The 19,095-nt window shown below is 39.0% G+C and overlaps 1 protein-coding gene across 1 annotated transcript in view; it reads left to right on the forward strand.

Moving 5' to 3' along the window:
• Positions 1–19,095, forward strand: part of RGS22 (regulator of G protein signaling 22) — a 62,610-nt gene that overhangs the window by 16,452 nt on the left and 27,063 nt on the right. Inside the window, exons 5-13 of the mRNA XM_027777768.2 lie at positions 141–306; positions 655–826; positions 3,258–3,939; positions 4,499–4,660; positions 7,123–7,303; positions 8,921–9,060; positions 9,582–9,687; positions 11,534–11,659; positions 13,232–13,333. Coding sequence (XP_027633569.1) covers positions 141–306; positions 655–826; positions 3,258–3,939; positions 4,499–4,660; positions 7,123–7,303; positions 8,921–9,060; positions 9,582–9,687; positions 11,534–11,659; positions 13,232–13,333 — 1,837 coding nt within the window. The remainder of the gene's footprint in view (positions 1–140; positions 307–654; positions 827–3,257; positions 3,940–4,498; positions 4,661–7,122; positions 7,304–8,920; positions 9,061–9,581; positions 9,688–11,533; positions 11,660–13,231; positions 13,334–19,095) is intronic.

The following is a 19,095-nucleotide window of genomic DNA, read 5'->3' on the forward strand; positions in this document are numbered from 1 at the left end:
TAAAGCTGATCATTAAGTTCTCTTTAACAATTTATTTTTAGATTGATCATGTTTTTTATTGCCTATTCTGGGGAAAATCAACTGTTTATCTGATTAAAAGCTAAAATCAACTATTTTCTTGTCTCAACATTTAATTTCAGGCTGGCTAAATTGATATCACAGGTAGAATGGAGCAAGACTGGCATTAGTTTCATTATAGATAGTGACTACTATCCCTGGATAAGGAAGCAAGACCCAAGTTCTCCCCCTCCTGAGGAGGATGACATCTTGTTGACTATGAAGAAGTTCTACATATCGCTTGGCCAGGTAAATAAGCATGTTTAGCGGGTGTAACATCAAGAGAGACTGAAAGTATTGGGTTAAATTATTGTAACTGAGATCATAACGTAATTGGACAACTGATTCTCTGAATATCCCTTATTTTCAAAGCTCTTTGTGCTATAGAAGAAGGTTAATGGATTGTAATAAAGCTTAAACAGAAACAGCGTTAACAGTATGCTCAGCAACTGTTATACAGCTCTCTTCACTGGGAGCTATAACTACAGAAATCTACACAGACTGCACAAAATGCCTATAGACACTAAGCCCTCTGCTCTCAGAAACACTGCAATAAATAGAGAAATTTGGATTATTCTATGACATTTCTTTTCCTAGGCTACAGTTTCCCAGACAAAGGATTGGTTTACATTAGCACAACAAAGTGAATCCACGAAAACTACAGATTCATTTACGGATCCTGTAGCTTCTAGTCAAATTCAAGATATTCAGCGTTTGCCTGGGCAGCATGAAAGAGACGATTCATTAAGTGAAAACCATAGCCTTCTGGGTAAGTAATAGGGGCTCAGCCGTAGTATTTATAACATAACTCTGACTAGGTGGAAAGAAAAGGCATTCCAAGGAATTGCTGCTAACTCCACTTACTACCTTCTGAGTATCACATGGAACCTTAGGCTGCAGACAGGGATTTGTTTCTTTCCATAGACACAACATTGTATCAAAATTAGAGCTAGTAGCCAAGTAGTGTTGTGGTAGTAGAAGCCTCTTTTCTCACATATTTCTATAGATATCTCAAAGTTTCAGCTGAGGTTCCCCGCCACCCCCCCCCACCCCATCCCCCCATTTGATATGTTTTGAAAGACTTTCTTGTCTGGATTCTTTGGGTATTTGATAATGTATGATTTGTACTGCAGCCATTTTCTTAGGTTATTTATGTTGGGCACTTAAAGGCCCTTTGGCTGCCAGTTTTTATGAATCGTATAGAACATGGTTGCTTGTGACGTTTCTGTCTGTCTGTCAAATTTAACTGAAATTGTTCAGCAGGTTTCAAAGGTACTGAGAGAACATACAGAAGCACATATGGACATACCTGATTGCATAGCCTTGCTCCTGCTCTGTAGGCAATAGCAAGATGAATAGAGAAGACTCAGCTCATATGTTAGTTCTCCCCCATTTTCATAAACGAAAACATTTTAGACTCAGTATTCACCTGGTGTAGGGGTCAGGCACTAGAAGCAACAAAGGGCATCAGCTGAGTTTTTCAGAGCCAATTATAAAGAGTTCAATAGCTGAAGGTATTTTCTTGGACAATCCCATTTGAATTCCTTGCTCACTGCTTCAGTTGCATCAGGGTTATCAATGAATATCTTGAGCAAAACCCTGAGACACTTGGCTTTTGATTACTCAAGAGCGGTGTACCTCTCTCCCTAATTGCCTCAGGTCTTATGAAATTATTCTTTATGGTTTAGTTTCACAGAACCGTTAAGAAGCTCTAATTTTGATTGTCAAGTGAAAACATTTGAAAAAACTTTAGAAATAAGAGAAGATATTTTAAATCACACTGGTATTTATTTTAATGTCAACATATTGTGCCATATGTACTTATACACAAAATTATGTAAGTGCAGAGCAGGGAATCTCTATGCCATATTCCTAATCCAAGTGTCTCTCTGTGACAGTGGCCAGCCCTGGAAGTGGCTTATTTTGAGAACAAGTTGGAAGGAATGTCTAAGTGCCACAGTCATTTATTGCCTGGGCCTTCATAGAGCGTTATGTAGACATTACAAATATGACTTTAATGGATCTTAAAAAGGCTTTAGCTCCTTTTCTATTACAGCCTTATGTACTGCATGTGCGCAGAGATTGTAGCAGTCTCCTCACTGACAATGTTTTGTCTTAGTGATACAACAGAGTATGAAAGCCTACATATTAGCTTTAATAAAATATAGAATTCTATAGTTTAAACACTGGATTGATATGAAGATGTTGAGCCACAATTGAACTATGACTTTTTTTTTTTTCTTACTTTCACTTAGATTCTGCTGCTGTTCACAATATCTGAGTTATTCTGCGCAGTTTTACAGGGCTGACTTGTACAGTGACAGCAGCATTAACCTAGTATGTATAGTCAAGGTCATCTTTGCTAACATGCTCCAGAAGTACTTGATTTGCTGAAAGTCTGGCAGAAGTAGAAAAGATATTCGAGCAAGTTAAAGCAGTAAGTTTCTTTCTCAACAGACCAGGATGGCAGGGCATGCTTAATAGGATGGGGATAATGAGGAGTCGAATAAAAGGAATTAAGTAGAGAAGTGTAGACCAAAAGACCAGGGCTGGTTACTGTTCTGAACTTGTTAGTTATGAAACATCTCTAAATGGAAAGGACTCATTTCTGGGTGGCAGACCAGACTGCAGAATTGTTAAATGTTTACAGAGCCCTTGACATAATAATTTGCTTTGTTGTCCTTCTATGTATGTCAAGATTTTACCCAACTGACAGAGGTCTGTTCGATGTTTTAGTCTTTTGCAATAATCACCATAAGTAGACAAATAATTATCACTTACTAGCTTCCTCAGGCCTAAACAAAAAACAGTCCTGCTGCATACAGTGACTTTGATCAAACTATGACCAAATGCTCAGGAAGAAACCAGGCCTTGCAGCAGAACAAGGTGGTTTAAGAAGTGCTGAGGAGCTGGGATGCTCAGCTGAGTAAACAAGAAAATTGGCTCCAGGGGGAATTGTTCCTGAACTCTGCTGGAATGAAACAGGGAATGGGTTTCTGAGTCGTGGGGCTGAGTTTCTAGCCAGATAGCAACAGCAGAAGTACCTCTGCTATTCCCTGCTCTGCAGTATGACATGGTCTGATTGTTCTGCAGCAGCACAATATAAAGACGTTGCGTTTTTTTAACTTGGAAATGTGATATGCAAGAGAACAGTCCTGAATCAAAAGGCTGTTCAATTAACTTCTCTGATTTAATTGCAGAAGCAGGTTCCCTGTCTAAGGAATGCCACCAATGGAGTTTCCTTTCCCCTTCAAGGACAGTATCAGCAAAAGCCGACATTATTAAGGAGACATCCAGAGAGGCTGAGGGGGGTTCTTCTGTGGCCATTGCTGAACCTCCTTCCCACACTCAGTTAAGAGTTTATCTAGACCCAAAATGGGACAATGCAACAAAAGAAGAGAATGAACAGGAAAGCAAAACTTTTCAGACACCGGAAGAATTTATCCCAGCTTATACTCAATTTGTAGCGAAGGAATCCATTTCAGAACTGACCCACCAGCCAGCTGCTGACATTGAGGGTGATGTGGATTTCCACAAACAGCCTGAAGAATTCAAACACAAGTTAGCAAATAATGTATGTGTCTGTGGTACTGCAGAGTCACTCTCTTCCCAAAGTTCTTCTCCATTTACTGTCTTGGACTCTAAGGGGGATGTAAGAGAACAAGATATGGAAGAAGTAAGCTTGAGATTAAGTTCTGAAAGTGATGGGGCAGACAGTGGGGCTGCCTGGTGTATCAGTCACAGGACTTACGACACTGGCAACAGACATGAGTTTGAAAGATTCAAGAAGTTAATTAAAGGAACGCTTGGGGAGAGGTACTTGTGGCTCTGGATGGATATTGAAAGACTGAAGGCTTTTAAGGACACTGCAAGACAGCAAAGGTACTTCCATTATTTAACAGTTATTCCCATTGTTTTAATACGTAATTGTAACCCAGCTAGAAAATGCACGTTTTGAGATTTCATAATAAACTGTAATGTTCGAATAGAACAGACACAATTAAAGTAATCACGAGTGTTCTGACAAGGTAATTCAGGAATGACTGCTGAAGCTGATAAAACTTTTTGCAGAGTCATGTTTGCAAGGCTTACATGAAGTCAGAATTGCTGTAGTATTAAGGCTTTGTTTGAAAGAGATTTGGAAAATAGATGGCAACACAAAGAAAAGAAGAACAAAAGAACTTAAATTCACAAGTAGGGCATTCAGTATGACAAACTGCTTTAATGAAAGGCTCTGCTGGATTCAAATTGTCTGTTCTGAGGCACTGTACGTTTTACCTTATACACAACCTGTCTCTAATTTGTGGAAAAATTGTTTTGGCTTCTGCCACTTGCAATTAAAAACATGTTGCATGACAACAGTTTAACCAGTAGGATGAACTGTACTGGTTTCTGCATAGCATCTGATACATGTTTATGTGACTATTTTTGTTGACTCAAGGCAACTCAGTAAGATGAAAAAACTCTATCTGTTGAGCAGTGGAGACTTCTTCCTCGGTTCAGAAGTGTTACTCAGACTTGATCTACTGCATGGAGATCAGTGGAATATAAGGCATTTAAGACTGATTCAGCCTGAAGTATTGAAACCTCTACTTCTTTACTGGTATGAAAAAATGAACATGAATCTATTGTTTACAAATTTTCCTTTTCTCTGATAAGCATATTAGGTTTGTTTCATCTCACTTATCTCATTGCAATTATAGGAAGCAATGTCATAAATAGTAGCAGATGTTACCTCCGAATTTTTAACTGAGCCTAAAATACACTGCGATCTGCTGAGAAGCCGGGTAAATCTGCCTTATTGAGCCCTTGTTATTCTACTGCCAGAGCATCTGAGTTACTTTATGTATAGCTGCCTTGGATACCATTCAATTAAACTTTAGGCTGCAGGGTAGAGAAACCCCTCCAGGCACAGAAGGCCAATTCTGTCCTAACCTATTCCCTAGATTGCCCTTCTCAAGTTTCTGAGGATGTTCTGCATATACATCTATATGGAATTTGACCCTGAAACTTTACTGTTCAATGTCTGTCATATAAAATGCCTTTTACATATTGACAGCTTAAGCAAGAATACAAATTCTAATGTGTTTCCAAAACATAACCTAAAGTTTTGAAGGTCTTGTCTCCTCCCTAAGGGGGATCAACAAATTGCAGGCATAAACAAATGCCTGCAATTGTGAACTTTGCTGCAGAACCTCATGAGAATTGTGGTCTGTATCTTGTGACCTACAATCCTTTCCTATTCTTTGCTGTAGGATGGATGGGGTATATCTTCCTGCAGACTCATAAAAAGGCAACTATGTAATGGTGCAGAATTTGCAACCTAAGTTTATTTATGTGTAGCTTGCTTTTAGGTTTGGAAGAGTGCAATTTCTAAAAATATCTTTAAGACTAACTTTTAATTCTAGGTACTTATAGCATCATCTCTTAGAATCATAGTATCACTTAGGCTGGAAAAGACCTTTAAGATCAAGTCCAACCATTAACCCAGCACTGCCAAGTCCATCATTAAACCATGTCCCTAAGCACCGCATCTATGCATTTTTTAAACACTTCCAGGGATGTTGATTACATCACATCCCTGGTGGGCAGCCTGTTCCAATGCCTGACCACTCTTTCACTGAAGAAATTTTTCCTAATATCCAATCTAAACCTCCCCTGGTGCAACTTGAAGCTGTTTCCTCTTGTCCTGTTGCTTGTTACCTGGGAGACCCACCCGCATCTGCCTACAGCCTCCTTTCAGGTAGCTACAGAGTGGTAAGGTCCCCCCGAGCCTCCTCCTCTCCAGACTAAGCAACCCCAGTTCCCTCAGCTGCTCCTCATAAGACCTGTGCTCCAGACCCTTCAGGGCTGCCTCCCAAGGGACTCTGTCAACCAGGCTCCTAAACAAGCCAAAGTCTGCCCTCTGGAAGTCCAAGGCAGCAGTTCTACTGACCCACCTCCTTACCTCTCTAAGAATTGAAAAACATTTCATGATCGCTATGCCCAAGGCATCCTCTGACCACCACATCGCCCACCAGTCCTTCTCTGGTCGCAAAGAGCAGGTCCAGCGGGGGGCATCTCCCCTGGCTGGCTCACTCACCAGCTGTGCCAGGCAGGTGTCTTCCACACACTCCAGGAACCTCCGAGACAATTTCCTCTCCACTGTGTTGTACCTTCAGCAGACATCCAGTAACTTGAAGTCCTCCATGAGAACAAGGGCTAGCGATTACAAGGCTTCTCCCAGCTGCTTATATAATATTTTGTCTGCTTCTTCATCCTGGCCAGCTGGTCTCTAACAGACTCCCACCATGACATCTGCCTTGTTGGCCCTCCCCCTGGTCCTTACCCATACGCATTTGACTTTGTTGTTACCATCATTAAGCTCTAGACCATCAAACACCCCCTAACATACAGGACTACCCCACTACCTCTCCTTCCTTGCCTATCCCTTCTGAAGAGTTTATAGCCATCCACTGCAGCACTCCAGTTGTGCAGCTCATCCCACCGTGTTTCCAAACTATGCCATAGTTTTCCTGCTGCACAATGGCTCTCAGCTCCTCCTGTTTGTTGCCCATGCTGCGTGCATGGGTGTAGATGCACTTCAGTTGTGCTATTGATCTTGTCTCCAACCCTGGCATGCCACCCCCAGGCTCATCTCTAGCGAGTCTGGGTTTATTTCCTTCCCCCTTCAAACCTATTTTAAAGCTCTCTCAATGAGCCCTGCTAACTCCTGACTGAGGATCCTTTTCCTGCTTTGAGGTGAACCCTGTCTGTTGCCAGCAGGCTTGGTGCCGTGTAAACTGGCCCTTGATAAAAAAACCCAAAATTCAGCTGGTGATACCAGGCCCAGAGACAGGTGTTGATCTCTGCATTCCTCCGATTACACGCACCATCATTCCCTGCAACTGGCAGGACAGAAGAAAACACTCCTTATGCTTCTGATGCAGTAAATCTTGATACAATAAATACCATCATGGGGAGAATAAAAAAAAAAACCAAAAACAACCCCCCCCGCCAAATCACTCAGTATTTAATGTTTTGGGAAAGTCCTACTTATTAGCTTTTTTTTTTTTTTTTCCCTAGGGGTCCCAGATTTCGTGTCACTCATTCAACAGCAATAGAAACTGCCAGTGCAAAACTGAAGCTCTGGCACACATACCAAGAGAGACCAAGGGTGGACATTGATCCTTTTCCACAAATAGTATCACTTCTACCATTTACACCTAAATCTTGCGTGCCTAGGATAACACCTTCCCTTCCTCAGGTAAGTAGGACCACAACACTGAAAACCAAAGCCTCGTCCCATCAAAAATAATGATAAAACTCCTTGAACTCAATGGAACAAGAATTTGGTACTTTGTTGTTAGAGTGTCAAGATTTAGCAAGCTGGTCTGTTGCAGATGTTTGTATATAAAAATGCAACAGAATATTACTATATTTTATGCAATGGATTGCTAAAAAATGAGTTAAATTACCTTCTCAGTTACATCCTGGCTATTTAATAAGCCTTTTGGATAGATATTTTAGTTCAAAATACTCAGAACTGCAAAATAAGTACCTAGCAGTGCAGATTCTGTCTTTCAATCAGCTTTATCTTAATACAGAGTAGTCCTTACAACTTCACTGCAGTTATCCTGAATCTACCCCTCATGTTTGTAGAAAGGGCAGAGTTCTGCTCATTTTCTATCACCACAGTCCTTCAATCAGCTACATGTGATTTTTGCCTTCTCAGAGGGCCATGAGCCACACAAACAGACCTTTTCACAGCATCTAGCTTGCAGGTGGCCAATTCAATTTTGACTCTTCTCCTTGAAAGTCTGAATTTGAGAGGTAACTGCAATAAAAGCTGCAGGTTTCCAGTAATGCAGTGTTAAGCCTCAGGGAAGAAGGTACTTGGAGATTGTGAATCGAGACTGTGGTTCCAGTATCAAGAACTGGGTGGGCTATGCCACAGATCTGTTCACACACATCTCTGTTACTTTGAGGTGGATAGTTTTAGACTATGATTCTATTTGTAAAAAAGTTAATTCATGGAGGCAATGGAGGAAAAACAGTGGGATAGATTTCCTGTTCAGAAGAAGTTGGGTTCAGGAGCCAGATTCCTGCTGATCACAGCAGGAATGGGAGCCAGAAGCAGCTGCCTCTTAAAGACTAGTTCTGGCTTCACAAGGTGTGCTAATGACCCAGGACTAGCTGCAGGTCAGGCAGACAGGATCCTAACTCTGCAGGTTTTCCAGTCCCTGTTGAGTTCAGCCCTTGAAGAAAACTATGACCTGGCACCTATGAACCTCACAGAATCAGCTGATGGATTTCTTCTTGCTGCTTTTTTCTTTATTCTTCTGTGAGAAATCTGGACTTTGGAGTCTTCCAGCTGCACTGTGCTTGCAAGAGCTTAGAATGAGCAGCAAGTCTGGGTCAATTTCTGAGGACACTCTGAATGCAACTGTTGTCTCCAAAAAGTCAAAGCATGATGTTGTTCAAAATAAGTCAGTGATGGTGTGGCAGAATGCCCCCTTTCTTTCCCAGTCTGAATGAATGTATCTGCCTTACAGTGAGCTACTTCATCTTAGGAAAGATTCACAAAACACGTTCACATATTCTTCACCTGACATCCTCTGTAATTCTGTAGAAATGCACGTAACATATTTCTACCCATTAAAAACATAATTTTTAAGCTATAGTGGATATTAAGGTATGCTGAAAGATCTTGCAAGATATTCAGAGAAGCTTTTTGCAATTTGTGGTTTTACATATTGTGATTGACAAGGAAAAACAGTTCTGAAAGCCCTTGAATGTTTTTGAGTAGTTAATAAGAACATTAAGAAAACACAAAGGTGGAAAAATGATCAGAATTGCCTTATTTTGCTGTTATGCCTTTTAGAAAAGTAGAACAAAATCACCAACAACTTCATTAAAACTAGCTATGCCAAATTTCTCTTCGAAGAGATCATCAAGATTATCACCTACCCTGCCATCAAGTCAAAGCCCCCGAAAGGATGACATTTCTAGTAGTAGAAAGTGGTAAGTACAAAAATCCCTTGTACATCTTTCTGCACACCAACATACTTTGAATATTTATGAAACATTTTTAGAGCTTACTGTTTTAATGAATACTTTAATAGAATCATCTGCTTAGTGAAGCACAGTTATGGTACAGATCGCACGCATGGGGAATTCCTCCCTGGCTGATTAGTTTCTTGTTTGTTTGTGCCACAACAGGAAAAAAACTATTTCTCCAAATACAAGCGTTTTACACTCTCTTGTGTAAAGTTGATATTCTCTACATACATTAATCTTCTTTTAACCCATTCCAGTGCTCGCCCTCAAAAATATTCCGTGTCAGTAATTTCCACAGGGCCACATGAAAAAGTATTCCTCTACTTTTTTGCATTTATTATAAATTTGAACTCCATATACTTTTTCCTCTACTATTCACTATGTCATTTTGCCTCTCTCATGACCCTTCATTGTTGTTTATTTTATCAGCAGTCCTAGTTTTTTCTTAAATATGTATTGAAGGTTTTGTTTGTTTGTGGATCCAGGCCAAAGTCAGTGAGCAGAGACATGATTCAGTGCATAGCTTTGGATGACACTGAAGACTCAAAATACCAGAGTCATAGAAAATACACCTATGCTGAGCTCCTCCCTGTAAGTACTACTTGAAAATATTAGTTGTCTTGAGTCACGGGTTAAAACACTTTATTCGGTAATATTAAAGGGGAAGTAGTCAATGATGGGGAGAAATTCGTTTGATTATGTGAATGTCAATGCCTTATGCAGAGGTATAATTAGAATATCAACATTTTCTGTGTGGTATCTGTCACTATTTGATAGGAAATCATCACACATACAGAGGTTTATTTTCACTAGAAAGTGTTGATCTTCTCCATGGTGACCATGTGTTCAGTAGGCTATTATGGAAAATGTACTGGTTAAATGTTTCAGTGGAATTGTTGCATAGGAATGTATACCAGACTTACAGTGAAAACTGAATCTACCCTAGAAAGTCATTAAAATAGTAAAACTCATAAGGGGAAAATGCATCACATGTACAATTCCTCTTTATTGCTTGTGTACTTTATTCTTTTCTTTGTTGAATTATTGCCTGCTAAGCAGGCTCTCAATCCAGCAAGCCTCAGGAAGGACAGACTGCACAGAAGAGCCTTTGCTCAATAACGGTTAAATTGCTGACAAATTGAACACGTGAGATGTCAAGATCTGGCAATTTAAAATATATCCAAAACCTTTCATGTTTGTGGAATGGTCTCAAAACAGTCTGCTCTTTCATGGAGGTATTGATACCCATGGCCTCACAACTAAAAAACCCCAACATATTATGAAATCTGGGCCTGTTTACACATGCATGGAGTCTGCTGATCATTTGAGCACGATTGATTGTTTTTCACAACAAAATCATACTTTGTTTATTACTTCACTGCAATAATTTTACTTCTTTGTTAATTTTGACAGAAGAAAAAGCTAGTCTTTGCATTTAGGGGAAATTTGCCACCGTGAACTATTCGTTTTTATACACCTTCATCATATACTTTCAAAGTTTCCCTCTGGCTGAGGGAGGACAATGCTACCCATTTACACTTACAGGGCTAGACTGGAACCTACAGTCAGGGCCCAACATTTGACATCACAAATATGATGCAAAAGGGAATGCAGGGATTCATAGTTTAACTTCATATGGGGGAGGGGGATCTTCCTACTCTGCCTTAGAAGTCTGGCTTCTCCATCCCTGTTACTGTTTGGAAAGAAGCTGGTTGTTAGCCACCACACTCATCTGCTCTCACTTCTGCTATCAGAGACAGCAAGTCAGCCAAAGTTTCTCTCTTGTGATAATCAGAAGCTAATTTACCTTTGCAACCTCCTCTGGCTACTCTGTGAGTGTTGTCAAAATGGATGTACTCTTCCTTGAACACTCCAGGAGCTAGCCACAGTAAAGCGCATGGATTTCTTGCCCCCTAAAATGCTCATGATTTTGTTGCTGATGTGGTGTAACCCCAGGAGACATATCTTTTGTTCCATGCTAGTTAATTGTTTTGAAGCTTTACCAAATAACCACCTGTTAACTTCTCTTAATTCAAAACATAATAGGCTGAGCTGAGACAACTTTTGACAGCTCAGTGATATGGTTTAGTATCATTGGAATTCCCTGGATTCACAGCTAAAGGGTTAATGATAGAATTAAGACCAGGTTTGTTTTTCTGTTTGAAGTATTGAGGAACCACCTAAGGGATGTTATGGCCATTTTGCTGCTCTACATGCCTTCACTCATCAGACTTACTCCATTGGATGTGACTATTTAGTGGGAAAATGGTATGGAGAGCTATGATCAGTTGCATATGTTGTAGAAAATGGAGCCTAGTTTCTTGGGATGAAGATACTAATTGAACACACTGCATGGCCCTCCATTGTAATGTACTGACATTTGAAAATAATGAAAGCCTCTTGTTTCTTGCTGTATAACTATACTTTTTTTGTCCAGGGGAAAAGTGCTGCTGGCAGTGTTGTCTTAAGGGGATCAAGAATGGAAAGCATGCTGCAGTCTCTTTATTTGGAGAACAGAGCAGGCTACTACTTCACACACTTCTGTGAGAAGTCAGGGAATAAGGTATGAGCATTTTCCTACCCTGTGATAATTTAGTCCACAATTGACTGAATGCCAAGTTTTAGAGGGCAGTCAGACTGGAAAAAAAAAAAAAAAAAAAAAGGAGAAAGAAAGATTGATGACTGGATGACTTATTACTTGTGAGACTCCAATCCCTCAACAATAATAAACTGTTCATGTGTATATTCATACTAATGACAGGTCTTAACCAAGCTGTCAGATCTTAACTGTCTCAAACCTATTGGAAATCTGATTGTACCATCAGGGATAAAAAAAGACTAATCATTTTTAAAAACTAGCCTTTAACTTGGCAGAAAAAATGAGGCCTTAACCCACAAACACATCTTTTAAAAAGATGGAAAATTTGCTAAGCTATTACTCATGATAATCTGCCTCCTTCTTACTTGTTGGGTTAGTGATGTCCAAAATCTCCAACGTTTTAAAAACGTTCTTCTGCTTCCATGAAGCTTCTTGGATTTCTGAGAAACATAGCACTATTTCTTCTCTGCAGTCAGCAGATCCATCATTCATTGCTGGGTGTGAATTGAGGATTGGTTGGAACAAGTTATGAATCTGAGTCAGTGTTTAGTGGCTTTGCAGAAAAATTGAGTCTTTAGGGGAGATGTGAATGCAATCAAGATGGACATCTGTTTCACCGCTGGCACAACCCAGAATCCAGCAGCAGTAGCTAGAAATGTCTTTGGCTACTAGAATGCAAGAGCCAATGTTTCCAAAGCTGGATACCTTCAGCTAAAAGTGTTAAATGTGTATAGATAGATATCTAAACAAAAGTAACTTAGTTTTTCATCAGAGATAGGCACTCACCCACATGTCCTCTAGCCTTTGCAGGTGCCAGGCTCCTTTGAAAATTTACTTAAGGTTTTGTCTACAGCTGTGGAGCCTGTTTCACTCATATGCCGGATCTGGCAGGCTTCAGTTTGTGAAGCAAAGTTCCTTGCCCCTGTCTTTTTGGAGCACTTTATTGTCCAGTGATGGGGTTTTCAGGGCATTTTAAAGATCAAAACCCCATAAGTACATGATTAAAACAAAGAACTTGGGGAAAGATCTAGACTCCTTCTCCTGAAAGGTCTTTTGATGTTTGTTTGAATTTATGAAATGAGGCCAAGCCTCTGTGCCTCAGAAATGCATGTAATAAAAATGTAATGATAGCCCCAGTAACATGTCAAGTACACAATATTTAATTGTTTTGGTTATTGTTGCAAAATGCTATTACACCATGGCACAAATTCTGTGTGTCCATTATCAGCATTTCTTATTTAGTACTGGCTTTATGCCGTTGAAATGTGGTTACTCTTCAAATGTTAACTACAATATTAACAATTTTAATGACCAATGATGCATAAAGGATACAATAAAAGATATAGTATCACAGTGACGATGCTATTAAATATGTTGTCCTTCTGCCAATATGCGACAGAAGATTAAATCCATCTTAAATTGAGCTTGATTTATGATGACCCCAAGGAGCTAAATAATTACTTGCATTGGAAAGTCAGCCTTTTATAAAGCTGTGATTTTTGGGTAGCAATAACTTACAATATTTTTCATCTCTAGTTGTGGAAGAACAGTGTGTACTTTTGGTTTGACCTACAGGCTTATCATCAGCTATTCTACCAAGAAACTCTTCACCCTTGTAAAATACGCAAGCAAGCTCAAGTAAGTTGTAAATAGTGTGTTTTCCCTTCACAAATATATTTGTTCATTCCCTTCTCAATTACATTTATTCATTGTATAGACTGAAAAGAAGATAGAAATTAGAAAAGTTTCCAAATCTTGACAACTCATGCTGAAGTAAATCTGAGTTGTGGACAATAAAAGAAGCTCTTTGGAATGTTTCCATGGAATTTCTTGATTTAAATGTTAAACACGCATAGTTTGAGTTCTAGGCTCTGCTGTCTGTTCCCAGTCTTATCTATTATACTCAGTTTACCTACTCTCCCCTTTGCTACTCTGTCGTATTTGGAAACTGTCTGCTTAGTGTTAACATCAGAGATAATATTTTTACTAAATCATGTAACTGTGCTGCACTTTTCCTTCCATCTCTCATGTGGATTAGACTTGCAGGTCTCACAGTCCAGACCTCAGATAATGACCTTAGTCATGAAAATAGGTCTTTCAGTTTGCAGTCCTGTTTTTCTGATTTTCAGGGTACCATTATGCTCTCTTCACAGTTGTCAACCCCACACCCCACCCCCATTTGATCTTTAGAGCCTCATTTACTGTCAAGCAGCACTGATATTTCCTACAGATGAGCATACACTTTAAGTCAGGGAATAAACCAAAAGTGAACTGGTTCACCACAGCCCATAGGTGCTGATGGCTGTCACTGAGCACAAAATAGTCCCATACTGCCAGGGAAGGAGGCTGCAGTCATGTGATATCATTAGAAGTACACCAAGCAACTTTTAAAACCACTTTGTGAAATGTTGGTCTGTTTTTTTCTCTGCAAACTTTGTGTAGGAGTATATCCTACCTGCATATTTCAATATATGCTGTAATAGAGCAAAGCTACTGCATATGTCATTGGAACAAGTATCTGTAGAGAGCAGTGGAGAATAATATCTTTGTACAGCTTATGTTAGTGAGCATCTGGACTTCCTTGAACTTTTCTTCTTTTCCTGCACGGAGGTTTTACTGGGACAAGTGACAGAATTTTGCATACTTGTCCAGAATTCTCACCTGAATCAGTGTTGTTTGTACAGAAACTCCAAGCAGGGTCCAAGGCATGGACGACTCCTTCTCTCTTGTCACATGTTGGCCGACTTGAACTGCTACCTTATTTAGTTGTTTTCCTCTCCAGCTCTACTTACAGCCTGAGGCTGAGACCAACTGACTGTACTCCACTAAGACTGACTGTCTCCTGTATCTGCCTAGGCCTGTGTGTGGCTAGGGACCCTGCTCACAACAGGCTTGCAAGTTAATCACATCTAGACTGTGTCTTCATTTTCCTATATGTTTTGTTGCATGACAAATCTTAGGTTACGGTCCATGATGGTTTTCAATTTGGTTTCATTTCACTTACACTCTTATGCTCTTTCTGCAGTGGTTGCATGGCTGAAAACTAAGGCTCCGGTCTTTTTTACTTATCTTATTTCCAGTGCCGGCCTGGTGGTGACAGCAGAACATTGTACAATCAGTATTACCAGGCAATTGTGGAGCGCTACATACACATAGCCATTAAAGTAAATACATCAAAACGAAATACATGAAACTGTTCCATTAGCATAACTAACAGCTGAAATGTAACATAACAAATCAACACATGTGCTGCAACATTTGGTATCATTCTCAAGCTTGCCTTTTAAGGCTACACAAAAATTGTTCTTGTTTTCGTTGGAACACGGTAAAGAGTCAAGCTGCAACCAATCTACAGGATCTGCTTATGGAAGAGATGCCTTCCCAAATTCTGCACTCACCTTTGGCACAATAAGATACTCCTAAGAGAATGTGAATCACATTCACACAACACATTGTCATATATATTTTAGTATTTATTACAGAAAGAGACATCCAGAGTATTCTGTACATGTTCTGCCTGCTTCCTGTTAGAAACAAGAGCAAACCTGGATTGCTGTCTATCTGCTACTCATTGTTTCATTTGTCAGGCATTTTTATTTCAGCTTTATGATAGAGTAAGGAAATGCGTTCCAAGGTGTATATAAATTCATCCAAGCAAAGAAATTATGATGAGAATGAAATCTGATGGATAAGAACAATGATGAATACTGGTAATCATCCAGGAACGTATATGGTTATTCACTATAAACTTACACACAGAAGTGTAAAATAAATTGGGAAAGAAAAGCAATAAAGAAACACATACCATAGTTTTCAATAAAAAAATAGCTATTTAGAGTTAGAAAATTTAATACAGTTATAGGAAGTACAGTATTTTAACACTAGAATCAATTTAGATAAAGGGAGTTACCATCACTGTGAACTTTTAGGGTCAGACACAAGATTTATGTTAGTGGAAAGTGATGATGGGGGTTAAGGCAAATTAGCCTTTCTATTTAAGACCAACCAGTGCATTGTATTCTTTCAACATACGATTCTGTCAAGCAGCTGCACAAGGCCCTCATTTGGATCAGAGCAATATCTATGCTTTTGGGCAGCAATATAAGCACTCAAGCACTTGGACTTAAATGTTTTTGTGTTTGTTGTAGTCATTCTGAGATTGCTTACCAAAGCTGCCTCATCTGGGGATAAATTCACACCAAAACCCAAGGCTGGAACAATCCCTGATTTGGAAAGTCATAAATGAGACCAAGGTCTTAATCTGAATTTCCTGAGCATTTTGTATCTTCAGATTTGTGCCATTATATGTAATTTCAAGATGCAAACTCTGACCAGATTTCCAGACAGGGTTTTGGGTTCAATCCATCACTTATTCTAATAGATTTATAGAAAAATGTATAGCTGGCAGGTAGGAAAATTCTTTGTGTTTTGCAAAAAGAACAAAACATCAAACAAATTATGATGTGCACTTGACGTCACACGCTTAAAATTTTTGTATGAATCTAATAACGTTTAAGTTCATTTAATCTATTTTTTCCTGTTTATACTTTAGGAGATTAGCAAATGCAAGTTTCACTGTTCCACTGAGATTCAGAAAACCACAAGAATTCCATGACATGGGAGTCAAAAAAGGCTATGAATATTCTTTTTCAAAGGATAAAATGTATTTTCCCCCTATACCTTACTAACTTCATTGCCCACTGTTGAAGGTTGTGAACACTGACACTTTTCTGCCTTTTTAGCATGTCTAGAATACTTTCCAGTTGATTTTCCTGCAGTCCTTGCATTCATATCAGTGCAGATCTACAGATGCACCTGAACCCTCAAGCAAGGGAGACAGGGATGAAAGCTCCTTCTCATTTCTCCCCTATCAGCAAGTGCATGCATTCAGTTTCTCACTTTGTGATACTTTCTACTCGGTGAGTCAAATCCCATAGCAATGGATTCTTACAAGAATTTAAGCAAAAAGATGGCATCATGCCAGATCCTCAGACACTGTAAATCTCTGTCCTTCAAAACTGAAGAGGCCATCCTGATTACAGCACTATGGGTCTGGCTGGTCCTTTGAGTTTGGAAAAGTGCACTCTTATAGGTAGCTTAACCAACTCTAAAATTCTGCTTCACACCAGCCCTAACTATTTTTTCTTGAAAAAAAAAGTCTGTCTTTACTATGTTGCAGGTTTGCATGTGAAATTATACAGGACTGGGGGTACTTCTGCAGGTAAAGCAGATACGGCAATATATAAAGACAGGGTTTATGTGAGCAGCTTGTCAATAGTGTTTGGCCAAAGTTTCCTTAGTCTGAGCAATTTCTGACTCTGTAGGCTGATATTTTTTGTCAGCTCTGAAGAAGAGTAGCAAATATATGCAAGTTAACCCATTTCATGTGAAATCATGGGGGAAAGAAGAGTTCCTCCCAGTAAACTTGTGGAGTGTTTGTTTCAGCTTTATTATTAAAACTATGCTAAAAACGAGCAGTCATTTAAAAAATCAGGTTAAATGTCTGTTACACTATTGAGGACCTATCTTGGACCCTTTTCACTGATATACACACACCCTGTGTGGTTTTATGAGTCATAGCAGGTGGAGCAATGTAGCCCTAGTGACGAATACAATTGTTAACCCCCTCTTTAAAATGTCTCTTTTAAAAAATGCCACATTTCCCTGTCATTGGACTGGTCCTTTCTAATTTGGCTGTTTTATACGTTAAATGATTTGGATCAGACTAGAACATGATGTAACTGAAAATTTAGTAGTGTTAGGGTTCTTCAAAATAACTTCCAACTTTTGAAATCACTATGAATCTAATTAATACTGTGTTAAATCTAAAATTATTTGGGGATTTGCTGAGAAGGGCATAATTTAGGATAAATGTGGTCTTGTTCTTCAGCTAGGACTCTTCCTGTAGATGTCCTCACTCTCTGACCTTACCCTTACACCTGGAGGTCTTTACTGCACTGATAATATGGGCCACAATAGCCACAAACCATCTTTGCTTTCAGCGATTAGATCTGTGTAGAAAGGGGATGGAATCCTGCACAGACGGTAAATATAGTAGTCGCAACACATTCTGACTGGGGGATGGATGCCAGCCATCATAGCCCTGTATTCCTCAGCGTCCTGATATCAGGGGAGTCTAAAGGGTCTGTTTCAAATTTTTAAGGTGCAAAACAATCGGGATGTAGGCTGGTACTGTTGCTGCTTGAAAGAAAGAGTCTTATAAATCAGAATTTCATTCAAAACAAACAGAAACATAATTATTTAATGTACTCAAATATTCTCCTACTGTGTTTGAAATTTAAACCCAACAGTGTTTTATTAGTGTTTGAGCACAGAGTAGATGTATTATCTTCTTCTTTTTTACTGCTTTGTACATCTGCTAGTTACAGCTGGATTTTAGCAACATAAGGAAAATGAGAATTATCAGAAACCTGCATCCTTCATTATCAAAACTGTGTGATAATAAATAGTGAAGACGGGCTCTCCAGTGCCATCCTAAAGAGAAATTCTGATTTATGCTACTAATCTGATCCCCTGTCCATGTATTTGAAAACTAGACTTTGACAATATGAAGAGAAAACATTTACATGTATATGAAATTTATTACATAAGCATCCTTTTTCACTTGAGTTCATAGCTGCACTCAGAATCATGATGTATTCGAAAGATATTCTGGCATATCTTCTTACAAGATATTCCTGGAAGAAAGTGTTTTTCTCTGATTTTTCAATGTGGTTTTTTGGTTTTTTTTTTTTCGTAGCAATTTATGAAACATTAAAAACCCAAGAATTTGACTTAGGGGACTATTTGGAAAAAAAATTCATCTGAAATAAATAAAAAAAATTATACTTCAAGAATGAGCTGCTAGTGAGAAGGAAGCATTCTCCAGGTTCAGTTTTCTTCTGTTTGTACATGTTAAATGTCAAACTATGTGCTTCATAAAAAAGCAGATGGTAATCCTTGCTTTGCTGAGGATTTAGACCTCAGTTGTGCAGTGGTATCTCCTGTTATGGATCCTGTAGCATGATGGAGCTTCACTAATATTGAAGAACTGTGGAAGAGAATCTCCATACAGAATGAAATCTTATAATTTTTCATTAATTTTAACTTTAAATTTACAAATTCCCATCTATTCAGAAGAAGTAAAAACCCCTCACAAGCTGACCCAGCACATATTCTGCAAAACAACAATACAACTTCATGAATAGTGCAGTTGCTATGCTGATTGCGGTTATCTGAATTTAATTAAGAATAAACCACATACCTCCAAGCAAAAATTACATTAAGCATTATTTTGTGATCTAACTAATTTAACAAGTAGGAGTAAAAATAGTAGGGAGGTCAGTTATGGCAATAAGTGAATTTTGGACGAAATAGTATTATTGGTAAAACAAGGCAGG

The sequence above is a fragment of the Falco peregrinus genome, chromosome 3 (assembly GCF_023634155.1).
Source record: "Falco peregrinus isolate bFalPer1 chromosome 3, bFalPer1.pri, whole genome shotgun sequence".
In the NCBI taxonomy this organism is placed as follows: Eukaryota; Metazoa; Chordata; class Aves; order Falconiformes; family Falconidae; genus Falco; species Falco peregrinus.